This window comes from Dicentrarchus labrax, unplaced genomic scaffold, assembly GCF_905237075.1.
Source record: "Dicentrarchus labrax unplaced genomic scaffold, dlabrax2021, whole genome shotgun sequence".
In the NCBI taxonomy this organism is placed as follows: domain Eukaryota; kingdom Metazoa; phylum Chordata; class Actinopteri; family Moronidae; genus Dicentrarchus; species Dicentrarchus labrax.
In genome coordinates, this window is record NW_026136708.1 from 17,232,366 (window position 1) to 17,252,266 (window position 19,901).

General features: G+C 41.2%; 3 protein-coding genes and 1 non-coding gene across 5 annotated transcripts; 2 read left to right on the top strand and 2 right to left on the bottom strand.

The window, feature by feature from the left end:
• Nucleotides 1–988: 988 nt before the first annotated feature.
• On the top strand, nt 989–6,330 carry tcp1 (t-complex 1). Its single transcript, XM_051408701.1, has 12 exons — nt 989–1,127; nt 1,608–1,693; nt 1,811–1,939; nt 2,979–3,076; nt 3,196–3,306; nt 3,455–3,636; nt 3,998–4,124; nt 4,377–4,552; nt 4,683–4,806; nt 4,949–5,141; nt 5,295–5,458; nt 5,910–6,330. Exons 1-12 carry the CDS (start codon nt 1,055–1,057, stop codon nt 6,121–6,123), a joined length of 1,677 nt encoding a protein of 558 aa, XP_051264661.1. The 5' UTR covers nt 989–1,054; the 3' UTR covers nt 6,124–6,330.
• Nucleotides 1,374–1,511, top strand: LOC127368953 (small nucleolar RNA SNORA29). Its single transcript, XR_007885970.1, has one exon. It is a non-coding gene; the product is annotated as a small nucleolar RNA SNORA29 (small nucleolar RNA).
• A 61-nt stretch (nt 6,331–6,391) lies between the features above and the next one.
• On the bottom strand, nt 6,392–10,665 carry acat2 (acetyl-CoA acetyltransferase 2). Its single transcript, XM_051408702.1, has 9 exons — nt 10,511–10,665; nt 9,435–9,569; nt 9,110–9,291; nt 8,351–8,468; nt 8,110–8,253; nt 7,901–8,023; nt 7,603–7,757; nt 7,410–7,520; nt 6,392–7,319 (listed from the first exon to the last, which is right to left on the bottom strand). Exons 1-9 carry the CDS (start codon nt 10,557–10,559, stop codon nt 7,149–7,151), a joined length of 1,188 nt encoding a protein of 395 aa, XP_051264662.1. The 5' UTR covers nt 10,560–10,665; the 3' UTR covers nt 6,392–7,148.
• A 602-nt stretch (nt 10,666–11,267) lies between these two features.
• On the bottom strand, nt 11,268–18,213 carry wtap (WT1 associated protein). 2 transcript variants are annotated; one of them, XM_051408716.1, is made up of 8 exons: nt 17,992–18,213; nt 17,327–17,364; nt 17,108–17,163; nt 16,950–17,008; nt 16,626–16,753; nt 15,106–15,284; nt 12,628–12,782; nt 11,268–12,475 (listed from the first exon to the last, which is right to left on the bottom strand). In XM_051408716.1, the coding sequence occupies exons 2-8, from the start codon at nt 17,354–17,356 to the stop codon at nt 11,817–11,819; spliced, it is 1,266 nt and encodes a 421-aa protein (XP_051264676.1). In that variant the 5' UTR covers nt 17,357–17,364; nt 17,992–18,213; the 3' UTR covers nt 11,268–11,816. The 2 variants fall into 2 exon arrangements, with proteins under 2 accessions (XP_051264676.1, XP_051264677.1); XM_051408717.1 differs by lacking the exon at nt 17,992–18,213 and adding an exon at nt 17,643–17,981.
• Nucleotides 18,214–19,901: the final 1,688 nt, after the last annotated feature.

A 19,901-nucleotide genomic window follows, 5' to 3' on the forward strand; every position in this document is an offset into this window, starting at 1 on the left:
ATTACATTCTGGTAGATATATCAATGCCCTCAGTGATCAGGAGTATAGCCAGACAAATAAAAGGCTACGTTTTTTTAAAAATGAAACCAATATCTAAATATGAGAGTTTAAGAAATCTGATAACAATAAATTAACCAATAATATTCATTTTTGATCAGGATAAGATTTACTGTGGAGTACACTTTATGTCTGGAAAGAAAACTCATCAGTGCTCTCTGGTGGACAAACTAATGGTGACAACTCCCAAATTACCTCAAACATATTTTTAATATTTCCATAATGATTTTTATTGTTACTTTGATAGTTTTGACACTGGAATGTGAGAAGCTTAAATTATTATATGTGTAGCCTAATATAGATAGATACAGTAACTATGCATAGATAGACAGATAGATAGATAGATAGATAGATAGATAGATAGATAGATAGATAGATAGATAGATAGATAGACTTTATTAATCCCCGCAGGGAAATTGGGTCATCATAGCAGCCAGGTACATTAACATACAATAAAATACAACAATAGAATAAAATACTTAGAAAAGATTAAAAAAAAGATAAATAGGTAGGTAAGGTGCAAAGAGTTGTAAGAGAGATGCCTGAGCCAATTTATCAGGAAATAAATAAAACCTCAGTTCTCAAACAATTCCCCCAAAAATAAAAACAAGAATAATGCCTCTCACTACAAGAAGAAAAAATATATAATAACATCACATCTATCTAATCAACAGCAGGGGGCACACTAGCAGCCCACAACAAACTAGAGATAAACCAAGAAGAAGAGGGTGATGCATGCTGGGAAATGCAGTTTACAAGAAATAACATTACAACACGCTGTTTTATAATCTATTAAGGGGACTGGCTGACGTGAAACTTAACCACCAATGTAGAGTTGATATTCTTTACATAATCTAAAGCCCTCATACTTTAATTTCCCCTTTTTTCCTCCTTTTTAAATCAATTTTCTTCTCGAACCTTCTGCTTTTAGGTTTACCGGTTTACCCACAATGCACTGCGGCGCCTCCCTTTCTTCGTCGTTGTGCGGTGGTCCAAAATGTCGCTGTTAGAGGGTCCGTTAAATGTGCTCGGCCACAGATCAACTGGCGAGTCCGTTCGTAGTCAAAATGGTGAGTAGTGGTTGCGCTTCACCTGGCGTTTCATCTGCACTCCGTGTGTTTAATCTGCGTCGCGAACAATCGACCGGAGAAGAGTTTTAATGTACCGCCGTTAACACACGTGTGGCTAGTGCTAACGCTGGCTAACTTTGTCTGGTCACTTTTTAAATCCTCCTGGGAGATTCTGACCAAGCGCTGAAATGTCGTCTGCTAGTTTTACAAAGTGTGCACTGTTACGCCAACAGCGTTCATTAGGAAAGTCCCGTTTCAGTACCTTCCACTCGCACCACCATGAATGGACGGCTATGCTAACGGGACAGAAAAGCACTGTCACGGTCTGAAGGTGTGGCTAACATACTGTGTACCGCACCAAATAAGATGACGGGACATGTCGATGTTTTTTAAGTTAAGGATCTACTAGCTGTTTTTAAAATGAAAATAAAAGGTTTATTTTTTTTTGAGCTAGCTGCAGTTTGCTCCTTGTCTTTGCAGTCTTGGCCGCAGCCTCCATCGCCAACATCGTCAAGAGCTCCCTCGGACCCGTCGGCCTCGACAAGATGCTGGTGGACGACATCGGGGTATGTGACACATTCAACATGATCTATCCCCTTCTTTTTTTTTAATCAATCTGTTTTTATACAGTAGCAAACATTGTAGTCTGAGTTGCTCATGTTGTCTCATGGGCGCACTGACAGGACGTGACCATCACCAACGATGGAGCGACCATCCTGAAGCTGCTGGAAGTGGAGCATCCAGCTGCCAAGGTCCTGTGTGAACTGGCTGACCTGCAGGACAAGGAGGTCGGGGATGGGACCACGTCTGTGGTGAGTAGGGTCAACAGCTGCTCCTATGTGGTGCTGCTAGCTCATTTGTCCTCTTGCATGGAGAGTGGGCTGTGTTTGTTGGTGGTAATTTGTAGCTGCACACACATAATAAGTTAAAAGTGAGTGTCCTGTTATAGTACCAAGCGTCTGCCTTTTCTTTCGGATGTGTGGCTATGCTAACAGGAGAGAGAAACTGTCCATCAGTGTCTGAAGGGGTCGAGCAGCCTCATTTCTGCCACCCCTAATGAAACGATGGTACAATATGATGTTTAATTAGGGCCCGAGCACTGACCGTGCAAAGGCCCTGTTGTAATGCAAGGAATTACTATTTTCTGCCGAAACGATTGCATTTTTTTGGAGGTTGCAACATGCTCGAAAGCTCATGAAACTCTGCACACATGTCAGTTGCGGTGAAAAATGTCGTATTCTATGGGAGTCCAATATGACCATGGCGTAAACTGAACCACCCTTTCACCAATATGCATAAAAATTGGTAAACACGTCGATCTTATCAAAAAGTGAATTGGTCAGAACGACTTTAAAATTGGTGAGTACGATCAATAAAAAAAAAAAAAAAGTTTAGGTCAGATGTTACAGTACAAAATTCTTTACATTCAGTCAAACAGTGTGTCCGTGGCGTGTCTTAAACAAAAATCAGCCTTGACATGACAATAGAAACCCCAAACCTAACTGCAGTACAGATTCTCCATTTGGACCCAAACTTCACAAGTTTAAGAGCCCTGGCCTAAACACATCTAAGAGCCAATATTCAGTCGCTGTCATAGCGCCAACTACTGGCAACAGGAAGTAAGCCCTGTGTGGCGATTGCGATGTGTTGTGTAGCTCGGTGTTGTCATGACGTACTGGTGCGTGACCCGACAGCGGCACACCCTGACGTGCGTCGAGTGCGAGGGCCCATTCATCACTGCTTGCAGTTTTAATTTTAATTTTTCATGTAACAAAGTACTTTTAGTTAGATGACACCAGCTGTAGTTTTTCACCTTTTTAACATATATCTTGTGACATCCTTTTTTTTTAGGTAATTCTTGCTGCAGAATTTCTAAAGAGTGCAGATGAGCTGGTGAAGCAGAAGATTCACCCAACATCAGTCATCAGCGGATATCGTCTGGCTTGCAAGTAAGATGCTAACGAGAACTGCTCTGTTTAGAAGTGTTTACAAACAGACACCGATCGACCCCTGGGTGCTTCAAATATTCACATTTTTTGACACGCAAACCTGCTTTTTTGTCTTCCAGGGAGGCAGTTCGCTACATTAATGAGAATCTCACTATTGGAACAGATGACCTCGGCAGAGAGTGTCTAATCAATGCCGCTAAGACATCAATGTCTTCCAAAATCATTGGAGTGTATCCTTTATAGCTGTGCAGTGCATTAATGTTTTGTTTTGATCTAACCCTCATGCCTTGAGTTTGCAGGCAGTTGGCACAATTTGTAATTATTTACATTTTATGTATGTGAGTAAAGCCCTTATCTGCCTTAACCCCGAGCTCTCAGTGATGCAGACTTCTTTGCTAACATTGTGGTGGATGCTGCCTTGGCTGTGAAGTTTGTGGACGGCAAGGGAGTGGCCAAATATCCCATCAACTCTGTCAATGTACTGAAAGCCCACGGCCGCAGCCAGAAAGAGAGCTTCTTGGTTAATGGATATGCCCTGAACTGCACAGTTGGCTCCCAAGGTATGTTAGTTACATTGCAGATCTGAAATTAAATGTCTTTGTTAGGATTTAGTTGCCTCGTACATTACGATCGCAGCTGATCCAAACTCCCATTTAAATTTGCTGCTATGTCTCCCCTGATGGCGTAAGCAGTGATACGCGTGGGAGACAGTATACTGGCTTTGAAAGGAATTTAGACACAGTAGTTTGTAAACTGTGGCACCTCTTTTCTAGCCAGACAATGGAACAGTAGCCCTGAGTTAAATGAAATGCATTTTAATATCTTTGTCAGTTTGTCCTCATGCTGTCGAGTTGTAATGAAAAGTCAATATTTCTTTGGATATTTCCACTGTTGAACATACTGTTTTCTGCTTTTCCAAAGGTATGGTAAAACGTGTTGTCAATGCCAAGGTTGCTTGCCTGGACTTCAGCCTGCAGAAGACCAAGATGAAGATGGGAGTCCAAGTCCTCATCAGCGACCCAGAGAAGCTCGACCAGATCAGACAAAGGTAGATACAATTTTTTTCACAAATGCATCCTTAAGAATTATCCCATTTAAATTTGCTGTGATACTAAATCAATAGTTTACACAGTGATACGCGTGGGAGAAAATATCAGCAGCCCAGGTCAAGGCAGCAGCTTCTCTCTGAGCTGTTATACCACTACTATGGGCTGGACAATTTTGTATTATATTTATATTTTATTTTGTCTTATTAATATTATTTGTGAAACTGAATCTTTATTTGAATTTGTTGCTCCAGGGAATCTGATATCACAAAGGAGAGGATCCAAAAGATTTTGGCAGCAGGGGCCAACGTTATCCTGACCACCGGTGGGATTGATGATATGTGTCTTAAGTACTTTGTGGATGTAGGAGCCATGGCAGTGAGAAGGGTTCTGAAGAAGGACCTCAAACGCATCGCCAAAGCAACAGGAGGTAGGGTGGAAGTACTCTGGCGTTTTGAACTGATTGGATTTGTTTTTACTGATCCTTACATCTGTGTTAATGTCTTGGTCAAGCCCTTATGAGTGGATCAACTAATAAATATTACCGTGACCATTCTCAGCCACCATCTGCCCTTCTCTGACCAATCTGGAGGGAGAGGAGACTTTCGAGGCCACTATGCTTGGTCAAGCTGAAGAGGTTGTGCAGGAACGCCTCTGTGATGATGAGCTCATCCTTGTCAAGAAGTAAGAATTATACTTGGTACTTCTAACAAAATGCTGATTCACGCAGTTATGTCAGTACAACTGTAGGGTTGAGATCAACTGAAACGATGAAGAGTCTACAGTCTGACACACATTAACTGTACTGGTTCTGTTTCCTCCTCAGTACCAAAGCACGCACATCAGCATCCATCATTTTGCGCGGGGCCAACGACTTCATGTGTGACGAGATGGAGCGTTCGGTGCATGACGCCCTCTGTGTGGTCAAGAGGGTGCTGGAGTCAAAGTCTGTAGTTCCAGGAGGAGGCGCTGTGGAGGCAGCTCTGTCAATCTACCTTGAGAATTATGCTACCAGCATGGTGAGACATACCTTTATGGATTATACCTCTTTACCACGCATGCAGCTGTTGGCTCCTTCTCTTTTTAAGAGATGATTTGCCATGAGCATAGTGTTTGTTGTAACCCAATATCACCCAATGCTGAAACGTTGCTCATTGGTTTTGTTTCTTCAGGGTTCCCGAGAGCAGCTGGCTATCGCTGAGTTTGCTCGGTCTCTCCTCGTCATCCCCAAGACGCTGGCTGTGAATGCAGCACAGGACTCCACTGATCTGGTGGCCAAGCTTCGGGCCTTCCACAATGAGGCTCAGGTTAATCCTGAACGCAAGAATCTGAAGTGGTGAGTCTTTCCTTCCTACACCAGTAATGAAACTGTAAGATCTGTTTACAGATTGCTGAGTTTGACTTTTTTAGTCTCACTCCCAAAGTCCTCTGTCATAGTAAACTGAAAATCTTTTGGTTTTGGACTATTAGAAAATGCAATTTGACTGAACAATAAATCAAGAAAATAATTGGCAGATGACTCCGAGTTTTTTTGCGGCCACGCATCAACCCCCTTTTTGCACTCACCCATTACAGACTATAACATGGATGCAAAATTCTCAAACAAAACTTTAAAAATGCCAGATTTTGCAGTTGATCGTACAAGTTTGACAAATTCTGACTGAGAGCTACATTAACTTTTATGGCAATTTGTCTATTATTAAGTTTTACTTTGTCTCAGGTGTTGGGTGAACTTCTTGTGTTATGTAGAAGTTATGAGTTAAGTATTTGAACACTTTGTCTTGTAGGATTGGTCTGGACCTGGTGAACGGCAAGCCTAGAGACAACCGTCAGGCTGGCGTGTACGAGCCCACCATGGTTAAAACAAAGAGCCTCAAGTTTGCCACAGAGGCCGCCATCACCATCCTCCGCATTGACGACCTCATCAAACTGTTCCCAGAGCAGAAGGAGGGCGGGCAGTCATACCAGGACGCCGTGCAATCAGGATCTCTGGAGGGTTAAAAGGCTGTGATTGGTCCAAATAGGTTCAACGTCTGTATTTATACATAAGGAGCTCTTCATGGCTGTTGCTCTAGTGTAGGCCGTGCACTTTGCCTGTTTACTGTTCTCCCTCTCCCCTTCAAGAGGAACTGTAAGTGATTTGTTTGTTTTTTTGGACACTTAAATAAAGCTCCAATGGTTGTAAATGGCCGTTGATTTGTTAATTCAGATTGGCTAACTGTGGTTATTCTGCAGGCACTGATGAGTTTTAAAGAACTTCTTGACTCTATGGCTTATAATTCTTTATTGATATGTATAACAGCTAGATTACAGGAAACATCTTTGTATGTACAGGAAGCACGAGGTTAGAGAAGCCTAGCATACTAAAACCTTATGGCACTTAGCTGTGTTTCAAGGCTGCTGTCTGCACAATTGATTAGAGAAAGTGGAATGTTGATCAGTATCCATTTTTAGAGCAACGTAGACCGCTTGAAGCATTTGTCAAATCAATTACACCACAAGTTTAAAAATGATGCTCTAAAGAGAAGGTCTCCCAAAGCCTGCCCATACTGGACACTAATAAAGCCCTGCCTTTGCAGTTTTAGTGTTTCACTTTTTCAGTCGTGCAGGTCATTTTAAAGAACCAACCAACAACCACAACTACAGTAGAGTACCTATTTAGCACACTACCGGGTTGTACCAACAGTTTTAGTTACTGCTGGTGTGTATTTAAGCTTTTAGCATACACTAGATTAACATCATTTAGACATCTGAAATCCTCTAACATTAAGTCACATGCTACACAGTTAGAACCTGAGGAAGGGTGAATTTAAGTAAAGTTCACAGTAAGAATGGCAGGATATTGTTGAAGACCCAACAACCACAAAACATACTCGTCACTTTTCCCTCAAGTACAGTGATTTGGAAGAACCCAGGTAAACAATTTTATAGCGTGTTCTGCAATGTAAACACTGAGTTTCAGTATCCCTTATCCATTAAAAAGACGAGATCAAGTGCAATCTGTGAAGCAGCGTTACATTTTCGTCTCAAACCCTCTCCACGCACATCGCGATGCCCATCCCTCCTCCAATGCAGAGAGATGCCACACCCTTACGGCCTCCAGTCCTCTGAAGCGCGTGCAACAAGGTCACCAGAACTCTGCAGCCGGACATACCAATGGGATGACCCAAAGAAATGGCACCACCACTCACATTCACCTGAGGAGAGGACAAAAGGGACAACACATTAGTGTCGCCCTGCTCGCGTAGTTGGATTCTAGAGTGAAATTTGACACGTAAACTTTGTACCTTGTCTACATTCAGACCAAGTTCTTTCACCACAGCAATAGACTGGGCAGCAAACGCTTCATTGATCTCAAATAAGTCGACGTGGTCCAGCTGCCAGCCTGCTTTCTCAACCTGATGGGAGAAGAAACAAGTAAAAATAAACACAAAGCATTTTCTCAATCATTGTTACATTTAGGTGCTTCTGATTTCTCACCGCTTTCCTGATGGCTGGTATTGGTCCCGTTCCCATCACAGATGGGTCAAGGCCAGCTTGAGCCCACGATACGATTCTGGCCATGGGTTTTATGCCACGCTTCGCAGCCTCTGATTGGCTCATTAAGACAGTTGCTGCTGCTCCATCATTAATACCTAAAGTTAAAAGAAACTGCTTTATACAAAAAGCTGGTACAGACAAGAACAGCAGTGGCAGACATCTGTTTGGTTAGTCATATAGACCTCATGACATAAGCTCTAGTTTAAAAATAACAAATATGGAGCACCAACTCTCGAACCTGAGGCGTTTCCAGCTGTGACGGTGCCACTGCTGTCCTTAATGAAGCAGGGTCTGAGTTTGGACATGCTGCTCATGTTGCTGCCGGGGCGAGGAAACTCATCCACCTTCACCTCCACTGGACCTGAAGACAAAGGTGACAAACAGATGAGACAGTTTCTCGCAGATAGAAGAATAAAATAGATCATAACTCACTGGACAGTTCCTTGCCTTGTCTGGATGGCACCATGACCGGGACAATCTCTTGATCAAAATGTCCCGCTTTCTGCGCAGCCTCCGTTTTGTTCTGGGACTGAACGGCAAACTGGTCCTGCTCCTCTCGACTGACGACCCACTGCTTCGCCACATTCTCAGCTGATAAAATACATTCCAGATGTATCACAACAATAAATACTTATTTAGTGGCGTGATATGATGGCGTTTGCCTCTGTATATTCTCAGCCATGCACACCTGTGATGCCCATGTGGTAGCCATGGAAGGCGTCTGTCAGGCCGTCGGCCACCATGGAGTCTTGTAGGGAGGCATCGCCCATCTTCACACCTGCTCTCATGTGCAGTGTGTGAGGAGCCTTTGGTGGAAGAAGGAAACAAACAGTCATTAGTCATTAAGGAAGTATCACTTTTCACCACTTGACTGCTGAAAAACATTGAGCCCCATGCAAGAACATTTTCGTAATCGTATCCTGAAGCTCCCTCAAATTTCTGAGCTTTTTTGTTCAAGTATTCCAAGTCACCAAACTCTCTGATCTGCACAAACATGTTAATCCCTTGTTTCAACTTCAAATCTCGTGAGATTAGATTATTAACATTATCGCCCTATAAGGATGCCTGTTTCTCTCCGTGTGTAGGCGAGTTAAAATTCCAAAGTTTTCCATACTAGAGCCATTTAGATGAAAATAATGTAAGATAAGTTCACTACAAAACCTATAGTTCTCAAATGTTAAATGTTGTATACACACAAGCAGCCAGACTTTGCTAAAGCAAAAAAAAAAAAAAAGTCTAAAATTTGTCAAATGTTTATATAAACAGGTACTATCTGATCCATTAACTGATCAGACAGGATTATGAATCTGGACAGACACTTGATTTCCGTTTTTGGTCTGTTATAAATACACAAACATACCGGACAGTAAAAGTAATGAGATTTCATAACTTCAGTATTATTGTTTTACAATACGTTTTTAAAGAGACGCCTTGTGTCTTACCCTACCTTGCTCATACTCTCCATGCCCCCTGCCACCACCACTGTGGACTCTCCGGACAAGATGGACTGAGCTCCCAGACACACAGCCTTCAGCCCAGAGCCACACACCATCTGGCAGCTCCAGGCCGGGACAGGGTAGGGGATCCCTGCCCCAACACTGGCCTGACGTGCTGGGTTCTGCCCATGACCTTGAGGGTAGAAAGGGAAAAATACGGTGAACACCAGTGAGATAAAGTCAAATCAGACACATATTGCCCAATAGCTGTTAACATGACACATGAATATGGGACCTCTGACACACTTTTATCTCAGTGATTTCCTGAGCTTTCACCTGCTGTTAGGACATGTCCCATGATAACCTCAGAGACCTCCTCTGGCTTCACCGCAGCCCGCTTCAGGACGTCCTTGATCACCACTGAACACAGGTCACGCAGAGGCACCGTGGACAGGGAACCGTTCAAGGACCCTGTGTAAAAATCAAGTAAAGATTTTGTGCCATGAGTACACCAAGGTGCATACTCATCTTTGTGTCATGGTGCCAAAAGTGCTCTGATTTCATCCCGTCTAGATTATTGTAACTACATTGTCTATGTAAATCTTTTGACCAGGTCCTCAAGAAGGGCTCTTGTAAATCAGATCTTAATCTCTTCTCATTGGCTCCCCATCAAATCCATCTTGTGATCACTTTCAGACATCTGCACTATCAGGCACCTGCCTACATTAGAGATCTACTGCAGGTTGTTTTCTTCAGAGATTTTCCAAACAGTTTCTGTGATTTGTGAAGTTCAGACCTCTAGTTTTTTTAGATTTAATTCCATTTTTATTTTATTAATTGGCTTTATATTTTGTCTGTATTTTATGTCTTCTTTTATAGTTTCCTGAGGAGCACTTTGGACCCCTGATCCAGAAAGGTGCCTATACAAAGAAACGTATTATATTATTATTTAGTTTCTTAGAATAAAGTTGCTATTTGTCCTGCTCTTAATTAAACTAATCACATTTTAGAGAAGAGACACGCCCCATCTTGCTCTGACAGAGTGGGCATGTTGACGGCAACCAATGGCAGGACGCTCGAGCTCCGTGGCACTATGACCAGCCAGCCAATCACAGGTCGCAGAATACTCCGGACACAAGCGCGAACCAATCAGAGCGCTGCGAGAGCACGCGTATTTAATTGAATGGACATCAACCACTTTGACTAATTAAACAAGACAAATGATAATATGGATGTAAACGTCTGTGGCTACGAGTCTGTACAAAGAGACACAACCGCTACCATAATGATTAATGTAAACACCTGTTAATATGAACGAGCAGCAGTGTAGCGGCAGTAAAAGTAGCAGCGTTAAAGACACTGCTTCAAATATACAGGATATAATATGCTACTAAAGAGATAGTAAGCCTTACCAATTGGCGTCCGAGCAGCAGAGACGATAACAACAGGCTCGGAGTTCATTTTGAGAGTCCTTTCCTTCAGAGTGCAGTTCCTGAGTGTCCACACTGCAGTGAGCTGATAGTGGCCGACAGACAGAGCACTGAACAGGATCTGTACCGGGCGGGAGACGCACCACAGCGACCCCGTGTGTGTCGGAGGTGTTCATTCATCATAATATTTCAGGGGCAAATATTTAATCATCCCACTGCATTGTTCCTTTCCTGTTTATATTATTTTTTTACATTATGCCTTCCATATATGCTGTATATATTATACTGTATCGACAGTGCCACCTTGGTTAGGGTAACATAACTTTGATTTATCAATAAGATTTCTACTTATTTGTATTTTACTTTCTTTCTACCGCTCCTGTCTTCTCTGTGTACCACAGTAATGCTTGTGTTCCCCCCTGGGACTAGTAAAAGTTATCTTATTACATGTCAGACAAATCATGTTCCAGTTTTTGTATATGTGCTGCCGCAGTAACACCTACCAAATCATGATTATCTTAAGATTTATGTAAAAGGTTTAAAATTAAGACACAAGCTAAACCCCACTTATTTTTATAAATGTTCATCCTCTCTTCATAATAAACTTGAAATGAAGTAGAATACTTTTATTTTGGATTGACAGACCCAGCAGGCTAGGTTATGTATTGAGGCCTTTTAAATATTTATGCTTCAGCTTCAACTAATTTATTGTTGTGTAGTAATAACGGGTGTCACTCGGTAGTATTAAAAATCTTTATTGGTATTTGGTCAGTACATGAAAAGGACTGAAGTCAGAATAATATGAACATCGCATATAAACTACTCACAATTTAACATAATATTTTGAACAGAATTGTTTGTCAATGAAAAATTAAAATTGCATTAAAAAAAACAAAAAAACAGGCCAACATCTAAAAATGACCTTGAATATTGCGAAGCTACTGTAATTCAGTGATTTTACTGACTTTTGACGATGAGTTACAACACCAGATGCCTGTTTCAGTGTCAAGAGCTCAAACAAGAACAGCATAGACGTGCTCAAATAAACAGCAGAATGAAAAAGGTACTAGTTTTAAATCATACATCCACTCAATTCAAATCTAACATTAACCCATACCTGTTATATCCCTGTTTAGCAACACAAATTTGACAGAGGCATCACGATAGGCAAGGGGAGGAAGGTGAAAACAAAATGTCTTGGACAGCAGTGCTGTGTTACAGACTATGCAATTTGTTGCCTTGTTTGTATATTGTATAAAAAAGAAAAGACAGTACATGTCAAAGTACATTACAAAACCGCACTGTCGCTCGTGCTGGAGTCCAGGCCGTTCTGAGTGTGCCGTGACCCTGCAGTCCTGGTGCCCTTGGTCACCAGGGCAGCCTTGTCCTCGTGGGGGTCGGTGGTGGAGTCTGTGTCATTCGAGTGCTGAGTCAATGATGTCTCGCTGCCAGTCGGAGAATCCACGCTCTCATACCCTGCGCTCAGCTGGCTCCCGAAACCCACAGGTCCTCCAACTCTCCCAGCAGCAGTCTGACTCCCTGACGCCTCCTCCGAGTGGTTGGACAGTTTGGTCTCAGCTTCGCCGGGGCTGGAGACCATGGGGGACATGGGAAAGTCTTCCTCTGTGCTGCTGACCTCCCGGTACAGACTGGGTGTAGTGGTCTCGCTCCTCTGTGATGAGTTGCCATTGCTTGGTCCATTGGAGACCCTCCCGTAGTCTTTGCCCATTGGCTCAGAGGGTGCACTGGCCTGCTCAGGTTGGGTGGACGGTTCAACGGACGAGCTGGAAGCAGCGGGTGAAGTCCTGCTGGGTCCTGCTCCGGCCAGTGACCCCTGATTTTGAGACAGCTGCTGACGAGACTCCTTCAACTGTTGCTGCAGGACGAGGATGGTGCTCTGCATCCCCTCCACCTCCTCGTCTAGCTGGATGATAAAGTCATTCAACTCTGGGAGAGACGGAGATCAGGTACAGACAAGGAGCAACGTCAAAAATCCACTCAACAGTAGCATGTTGAAAAGATATACATATGACAACAAGGTGTCACACTTGGTGAAGGTAAAATGGTCTGTAAGATGTGGATGCTGCTCATGTTCTCACCGTCTTGACTGCTCTTGAGCTCCTCGCTGTACTTCTTCTGCAGTGCCAACTCGGCCTCCAGCTGGGCGATGCGTCCCTGGGACAGCTGCCTACCCAACTCCTGGTTTTCCTGAATCAGCATTCGACACTTGGCCATCAGTTTCTTCCCCGTCTGGCTGTAAGGGAAACAAGTCTCACATCACACAGTGAACCAGGAGACAAACACGACAGGCCATTGATCTCTTCCAACTGCCTGATCCACAAGCTAAGGGTCAACAGAAAACTCTTCAACCTGCCCATCCCTAAATGACTCTCTAGTCACAACAGGATTTTCATTATTATATCCATTAGCTTTCAATTCAATATAACATTAGCAATAGGAACCCCACATCCCACAAATCTGTTCTGTACAAATAAATGTAAATCATTTTCTTGATAAAGACCCGAAGTACGAACTCACATTTTTCTCTCTGAGTTAAAAGTTAAATTATGAGTATGCATTTAAAATCTAAGGTCCTCACTGTGACTGAAAGCCAAACCAAACTATTTCTATGGAACTAAGCAATTCTGCCACGACCAAAGTCTCAAATTTAAAACACACTCGCTCGCTACATTACTGAGTGTGAGGAAAAGGCAGAATAAAAAATGTAACAGTAATATTAGAATGACAAGAAGAACTATAATTTAAATATCAACAAGTACCTATGGGTAAAAAATGGAAATGTGCACTGCACAACCAGACACTAGTTTTGTGTAGTCATCACTTTAAATACACAGGAGAAAGTGTTTCAACAGTAAAATCACAGCAACAGCTTAAGGCGCTGCTTTCTCAGCTTCACAACAGGTTAAGGAATACTCCAACAGTCCAGCACACCTGTTATTTTTACATTAGCAGTTATTGCGTTTGTGCTTTACAAAAGCCCTAATCAAGAAGCCAAATTTACAAAACATAAGACAGGCATACACGTTATTTAAAACCAAAATTAACTGACATCTATTTAGTCTATAAATGCCTATGGGAGTCATCTTCCCAGAAGGAAATTAAATATTAACAGTAATGGCAAATAAACTCAGCAACTGTATCCTATAAAAGTAGAAGCAGTCATTAAAGTCTTAACAGCTCAGAAAACCATGTGTTATAAGAACTACACATTATTTAGTTAACTGCATTTCTTCTCAGTAGTTTAAATAGTTATCATAACCAGTAATTTCTCTAAATGACTGAAGACAAATGCCTTCAGCTTTCAAAAGGCTGTGTATACACTGCCAGCTTAAAGCTCACCAGGAGTATAAATTTGTTTTTTTAAAACACAGGAAAAGACAAAACAGATTCCATGTGTGTTTCATTCTGAAAACAGTGGCTAAAGATCTGTGCCACACAGGTGAGAAAGAACAGTCTAATCAGCTATGAGCGTAAATGGCTGAGGGAGAGATTGTGAGGTCAATAACAAAAATACACAGAAATACAATAAATACATTCTCATCAACTCATAACATGACTTGTTGAAGACATTTGCATTCACAACTTGAAAACAGGACTCCGTGCACTTACAGCAGTGTGTTTTGGTAAGTATCGGAAGAATTAAGCAAAGCTTAATTCTTCATAAAAGTGCAAATGTTATACAAGTGTAAACAAAGCTAATGGTGCTTCTTGGTTCACACACACTGCAGTAAGTGTTTGTTTCAGAGAAAAAAGAGAAAGATCAAATGAAATGCCAATAAAAAGAAACAAGTCACAAAATAAAACATGTAAATACACTCTACCGTGAGTGGGCCCATGTTCAAAGACACAGGCGACTGGACCCTCATGCCTGAACCACAGTCCTCTGTGGACCGAGGATCTGGCTCCGCTCACAGTCTTAACATCATTTCTAGTGTCTCTTCCCCCCAAAGTCTTACTTTTAAATCCTAGAAACTTTCCTCATGTTACTGAAATGTATCTAGACTGTCCAAAAGTCTTTACGTTTCTCAGGCAGACTAGAGGGGTATGTGTGTGGTGTAATCCACAGTTAAATGTCTTTATAGTAGTATGGGAATTGTAAAATGTTCAATTGCTGTTTTAGGCTAGGGATGGTCCCTGCCTGACTCACCCTCCACCATAACCCCTCTATTTAATATGTGAACTGTCTGGTTTGAGCTGAGGGTGCAGGGAGGGCATATCCGTGTTGGGAAGTGAGTGACCACCTCTTCAGGAACAGTCCAGACTCCTTCAGGCCCTTGGACGGTGAGGGGAGAGAGCTGAAACACAAGTGTCACCTGACCATACTGTCTTTTCGCTTTAGGTTATGTGATATGTAGCTGGCACAGTGCAAGAGTACAAAAACAGTTTTGTTTTGCAGTGACTGGCTTTCTGTAAAGTCTGAGTCTCGTGGTGAGTACAGCATTTGTCAGCCTTCCCCCCACCATTGTTCCTGCATGCCTGCAGTGAGAGTGAGGGTGGGGGGCATGAGGAAGTCTTGACTTTTTTGGGGGGAGGGGGGTTATTTTGATTGTCTTTACCTATCAGGTGTAAATTTCCAGGCACTCAGTTCATTTTGGGCCTGCTCCAGTTTGTCTTTAGTCTGTTCTAGTTCAGCCTTCATTTTGAGGAAAAACAAGTTGATGGCTGGGTCCACCATGGATGACCGCAGTTGGGCCGCACTCGGTTGTTGGACTTGCTTGAGGTACTGGATCTGGGTCTGCAGGATAAAACAAACAGGTGTTACTGACCAGTAAAGTGTAGTATATCACTACTAATGATGAACTTAAGATTTTGACTGTTAACTTGTTCAATCTCCAGTCGATGGAGCCACAATAGCAATTCTCCCGCAATCAAAAGAACTAAACGTCTGGTTCATAAATCCAGTGATATTTTTAAAGGTTATCTGATGGCTTTTCAATCAGGAGAATAAACTGGGCAACAAGAAAGCAATTTCGAATAATAAGATCAAACACCTTTGAAATGGATCTAGATTTAAATTTAGACTGCTGCAAAATAAAAAAAAAATACTTGGTTGGATGTTTAGTCATAGCTATTAACTAATCTTGGTTAATCTTATATTACATTTAAACCATTTAAATTCTATAATAAATGTAACTGGTACATATGAACTGCTTTCCTGGACACACCCAGCAAAGCCTAGATCAAGGTAGATCAAACAAGCTCAAAACAAACAAAAACTCACCTTTTGAAGTCAGCTATGATGACCTCAAATTTCCACAGGACTTATTTGAATATATCTAAATAATAGGCAAATGTGCAACTAATAACTCAACAGCCAGCTAAGAATTTAACTATTTCAGTCAGAAATTGTCCCCTAGCCTTCACAGCTCAGTGGTTAACAGCAAAGTAACAACCAGAGTTTAAAACTTCTCTAAACGCTACCTGGCAGTGTGTGTTGTGTTTACCTCAGCTGCCCTATAAGAATGGCATGTGCTGCCATAAAGCCACTGGGTGATCCACTGAGATGTCAATCTGATAAGAGCAAAGGATGCCGTACTCAACACTATTTACCTTTATCAGACATACCATAGTAATGAATGAATACAAGGTATAGTCTAGTGCTGAAACAATGTCAATTAGTAGACTTGACAGATAAAATGAGATGATTCAATGATAGCTTGTTCAAGTTTTTCCCAAGTAAAAATTACAAAACATTACGACGAACGATTAGAATTTCATAAAATACAGTGTACTTTGGTTTTTTTTTGGCCATTTATTGGACTAAGGAAAAGAGTTTAAGCGTGGTAACTTGTGAGTATTTATCAATAGCAGGCATTTAACCCACAATCAATGTATTTTTAAAAATGAATCAATAATAAAATTAATGATTAGCTGCAGCCACAGAGTAGTTGGACTTTTGTTGGCACAGCATAATACATTATAATATAGCAGTAAGAATAGGGAACATACAAGTTAAGCTACACTTTAAGAGGTGCTGGGTGCACCAACAATTATGCATCTACACTCTCTCTTTTAAGACAAAACTAAGTTTCCCACAGTCACATAAAAAACATTAAGTAGAGGAATAGATACATACTGTGCACTCTTGCATTTCCTGCTCCTTGGTGGCAAGTCGCATGACCAAGATGTTCTCCCTGCGTGCAGACTCCTGCTGTTGCTGCTTGAGCTTCTCCTCTGACTCCTTCAGCCCTGTTACATCATTGGCTAAGACGGTTGAAGAGGGAAGGTGGAAAAAAAAAAAAAAAAAAAAAAAAGAAGCGCATCAGAAGAAACATCCCTTTCAAAAAGCAGCCAAATATGGCGTGCAACATGTAGTGATTATCGCTGCCAGAGAGGCTGGCAGAAGAAACAATATCTGTGTTGTACTGGATCACATTTATGTAACAACAGATGTACTTACAACATAAATCTGCATATTTTGCCTCCAGGACCTGGACATATGCTTCATGCTGTTTCCACCTGAGGAGCAGAACATGTGTAAACATTAAAAAAAACAGTGCAACCTAAAATAAGATCCACACAACATAATTCATCTCCAATTGCAGAGCTGTTATTTACCTTGTGCACAACTCCTCCCTGGTCAGGGTCTTCATATCAGATTCACTGAGGCGAACCTGTGGAGAGCAAGACCAAGGACCGGTTAGATAAAAAGAAGCCCCCACCCTCCCCCCTCCCCATCCCCATCCATTAATTAAGCTTATATTTAGACATGAAAAGGGGGCTCACGACACGTGATAAATAAACACGCCTGGACTAGAAGAAAAAAAAGACGCTCACCTTCTTGGGTAGAGGCTCCTCGTTGGTCATTGTGAACTCTAGAAGTAAACGTGAAAGAAAACAACCATCATCATTAATCACAACCTGGTTGTCGTGTGTTGAAGCGACTGCATCATCGTTAGCTGTAACGCGCTGGTTGTCCGCACGCAGTAAAAAAAAATAAATATATATATATATATATATAAATATATATGACATGTATGACAACTGGGCTAAAATGCTACAAATACTACGGCTTCCCGACCATTAAACTGAGTTAATTGTGTGCGGTGACTAACTTAACTACCTGCTCGACCAAGTAAAAAGTTAACATTACCAGTCAATAAGAGCTGTCGAGCCTCCTGTTAGCTGTGAGTGTGGCAGGCAGCGACCGATGTAGCAGGGAACAGAAATAGGGCTAACCAAGGTTAACTCCGGCGTGCTAATAACATTTTAGCCTCGGCCACCGGAATAAACACAGGCTGTGAAAGTACCGCGTTACAGCCGCGATATTTCTCTGTATGTCCGACCTGGCAGCGTGCAGTTCTTGGCTCTGTTTTCGGCTCCTTGTTATCACAAAATGGCGGTGAAGGAAATGACTCCCTCCCTTGCGCTCCTTTTCCTGAAACTAGCGGGCTCTTGGCTTGCAGATATCAGGCCTCTAAAGCCGACGCTGAAACACTCACCGGACCCGCTTTCCTCGTCGATGTTACCGGAGCCTCTCGGCGTCACTGGCTTTCTCTACGTAAAAAACGGCGACTACGCTATAAAAGAAATAGTAATAATAATAATAACGTGCAAGATTTATATGTAGTTAACTCGCTTCGCCGTAATCACCATCATCTTCGTCACTGAAGGCAGAACAGAATGGCTCTGGCCGTGCTGCTGCTGCACTCGCGTTGCTGCAGAGTACAGCCAAAGATTGGGGAAGACAAAGCAGAGCACTCACTCCGCAGAGATTTCTGGATCCTAAAAACACGTCGCTAGGACGCACAGTACTGGGAAACATGCTCCTTGCCTGTTAGTAAATGGCTTATGGTTATTTATTTATATTTATATATATATATATATGTGTGTGTGTGTGTGTGTATTTATATATGTTAAGCTCATGAATACACTACACAGTGTATAAGAGACGCATTCATGTTTTGGGGCGTAATTCAAAGCTGTGTAGTTTAGAGATTCAAGATGTTTATTGTCATGAAAATTAAAATATATTTTCATTTTTCATTCTATTTGTGTGTTGTGTAAAGGGAGTCGGCGCAAAGTAAGATTTTCATTGTACGTATATAACCACTGTGTTTCTTACTGTACATATTTAGAGCTGAAGTAAGTTAAATTAATTAATTGAGCAATAATTTTATCCAAATTTGTTTTAATTATCAATCGATCATTGCCATAAACTGGCTGGTTACAGCTTCTCAATGTATATTTTCACAAACTTACCTTGTAATAAATGCACATGTACACTATATTTCTTTATTGCATACTGCTTACAGTGTATATATTTACATTATAGTTTTTATATTTTCTATTATATCTTAGTATATTTTTATTTCATTATTCTCTGTTGTATTTTTACTCTTCTCTTATCTCATCTCCAATCTCTTATATATTTGCTGATTTCCTCTCCTCTGTTAATAAATTCAATATTATTTTAAATTTGGAATGAAACAAGCTTATACGAAGACATCACCTTGGGCTCTGTGAAAGTTTGTTATATTTTTTCACTATTTTTAATAATGTCATTTTAAAAGAATAGAATAAGCAGATTAATCTATAATTATAATGATTAGTTGCAGCCTTGGTGTAGTGGCAGTGGTTGTAGTGCTGTGCTGTGACCCGAACAGAGCTTTTTCCCCCCGTTGGAGGCTTGTGTTCACTGGTTTGTGCATGATGGAAGATGATGGATGGTTTGTGTGTGACATTTCTCGAATGAGAAGTGAGAAAGATCTGTGCACCCTGATTTATTTTGGAAAATGTGTTTGTTTGTTCTCCTTCAAACAGACCAACAGAAAATGGCTAACTTACAAGAACATTTTCTTACTTGTCTATAATATTATGGTCTATGATCCAGATGAGTTTCTTGGTTAGTTATTCAGTATTTATTGTGAGAACCCACCAAGAATAAAAACTATTGCAGGCTGTAAATTGGTTGTTGGTGTTTTATCACAAAAGATGAGGTCTCTGGTTTTATGCCTTAGTGATTCATTTGCCTCAATATAGACGATCATTGCCTCTGCTGTGGTACAGTTCACGTGATTCTGTACTTTAATTCTGTTATTTTAGATAATTTGCTAAATTGTGCAGCCTACTTGTACAAATTATTTACAGTTTTTATGTTTATATTGCATATTATTATGTATTATTTATCTATTTGCTTTAACACAGTGTGTGTTAATACCGAAATGTAATATAAATTAAAATGTAATGATATGAGCACAGTATTTATATAACGAAATATACAATGACACTTAATCTACGCTCCTGTATTATACTTTTATTAAGTTCACAGAAAACCAACAAGAAGGGTGAGTTGAAAAATGTCATAGCAGAGGGAGGAGTAAAATATATAATCTAAAAAATTTAAATACAT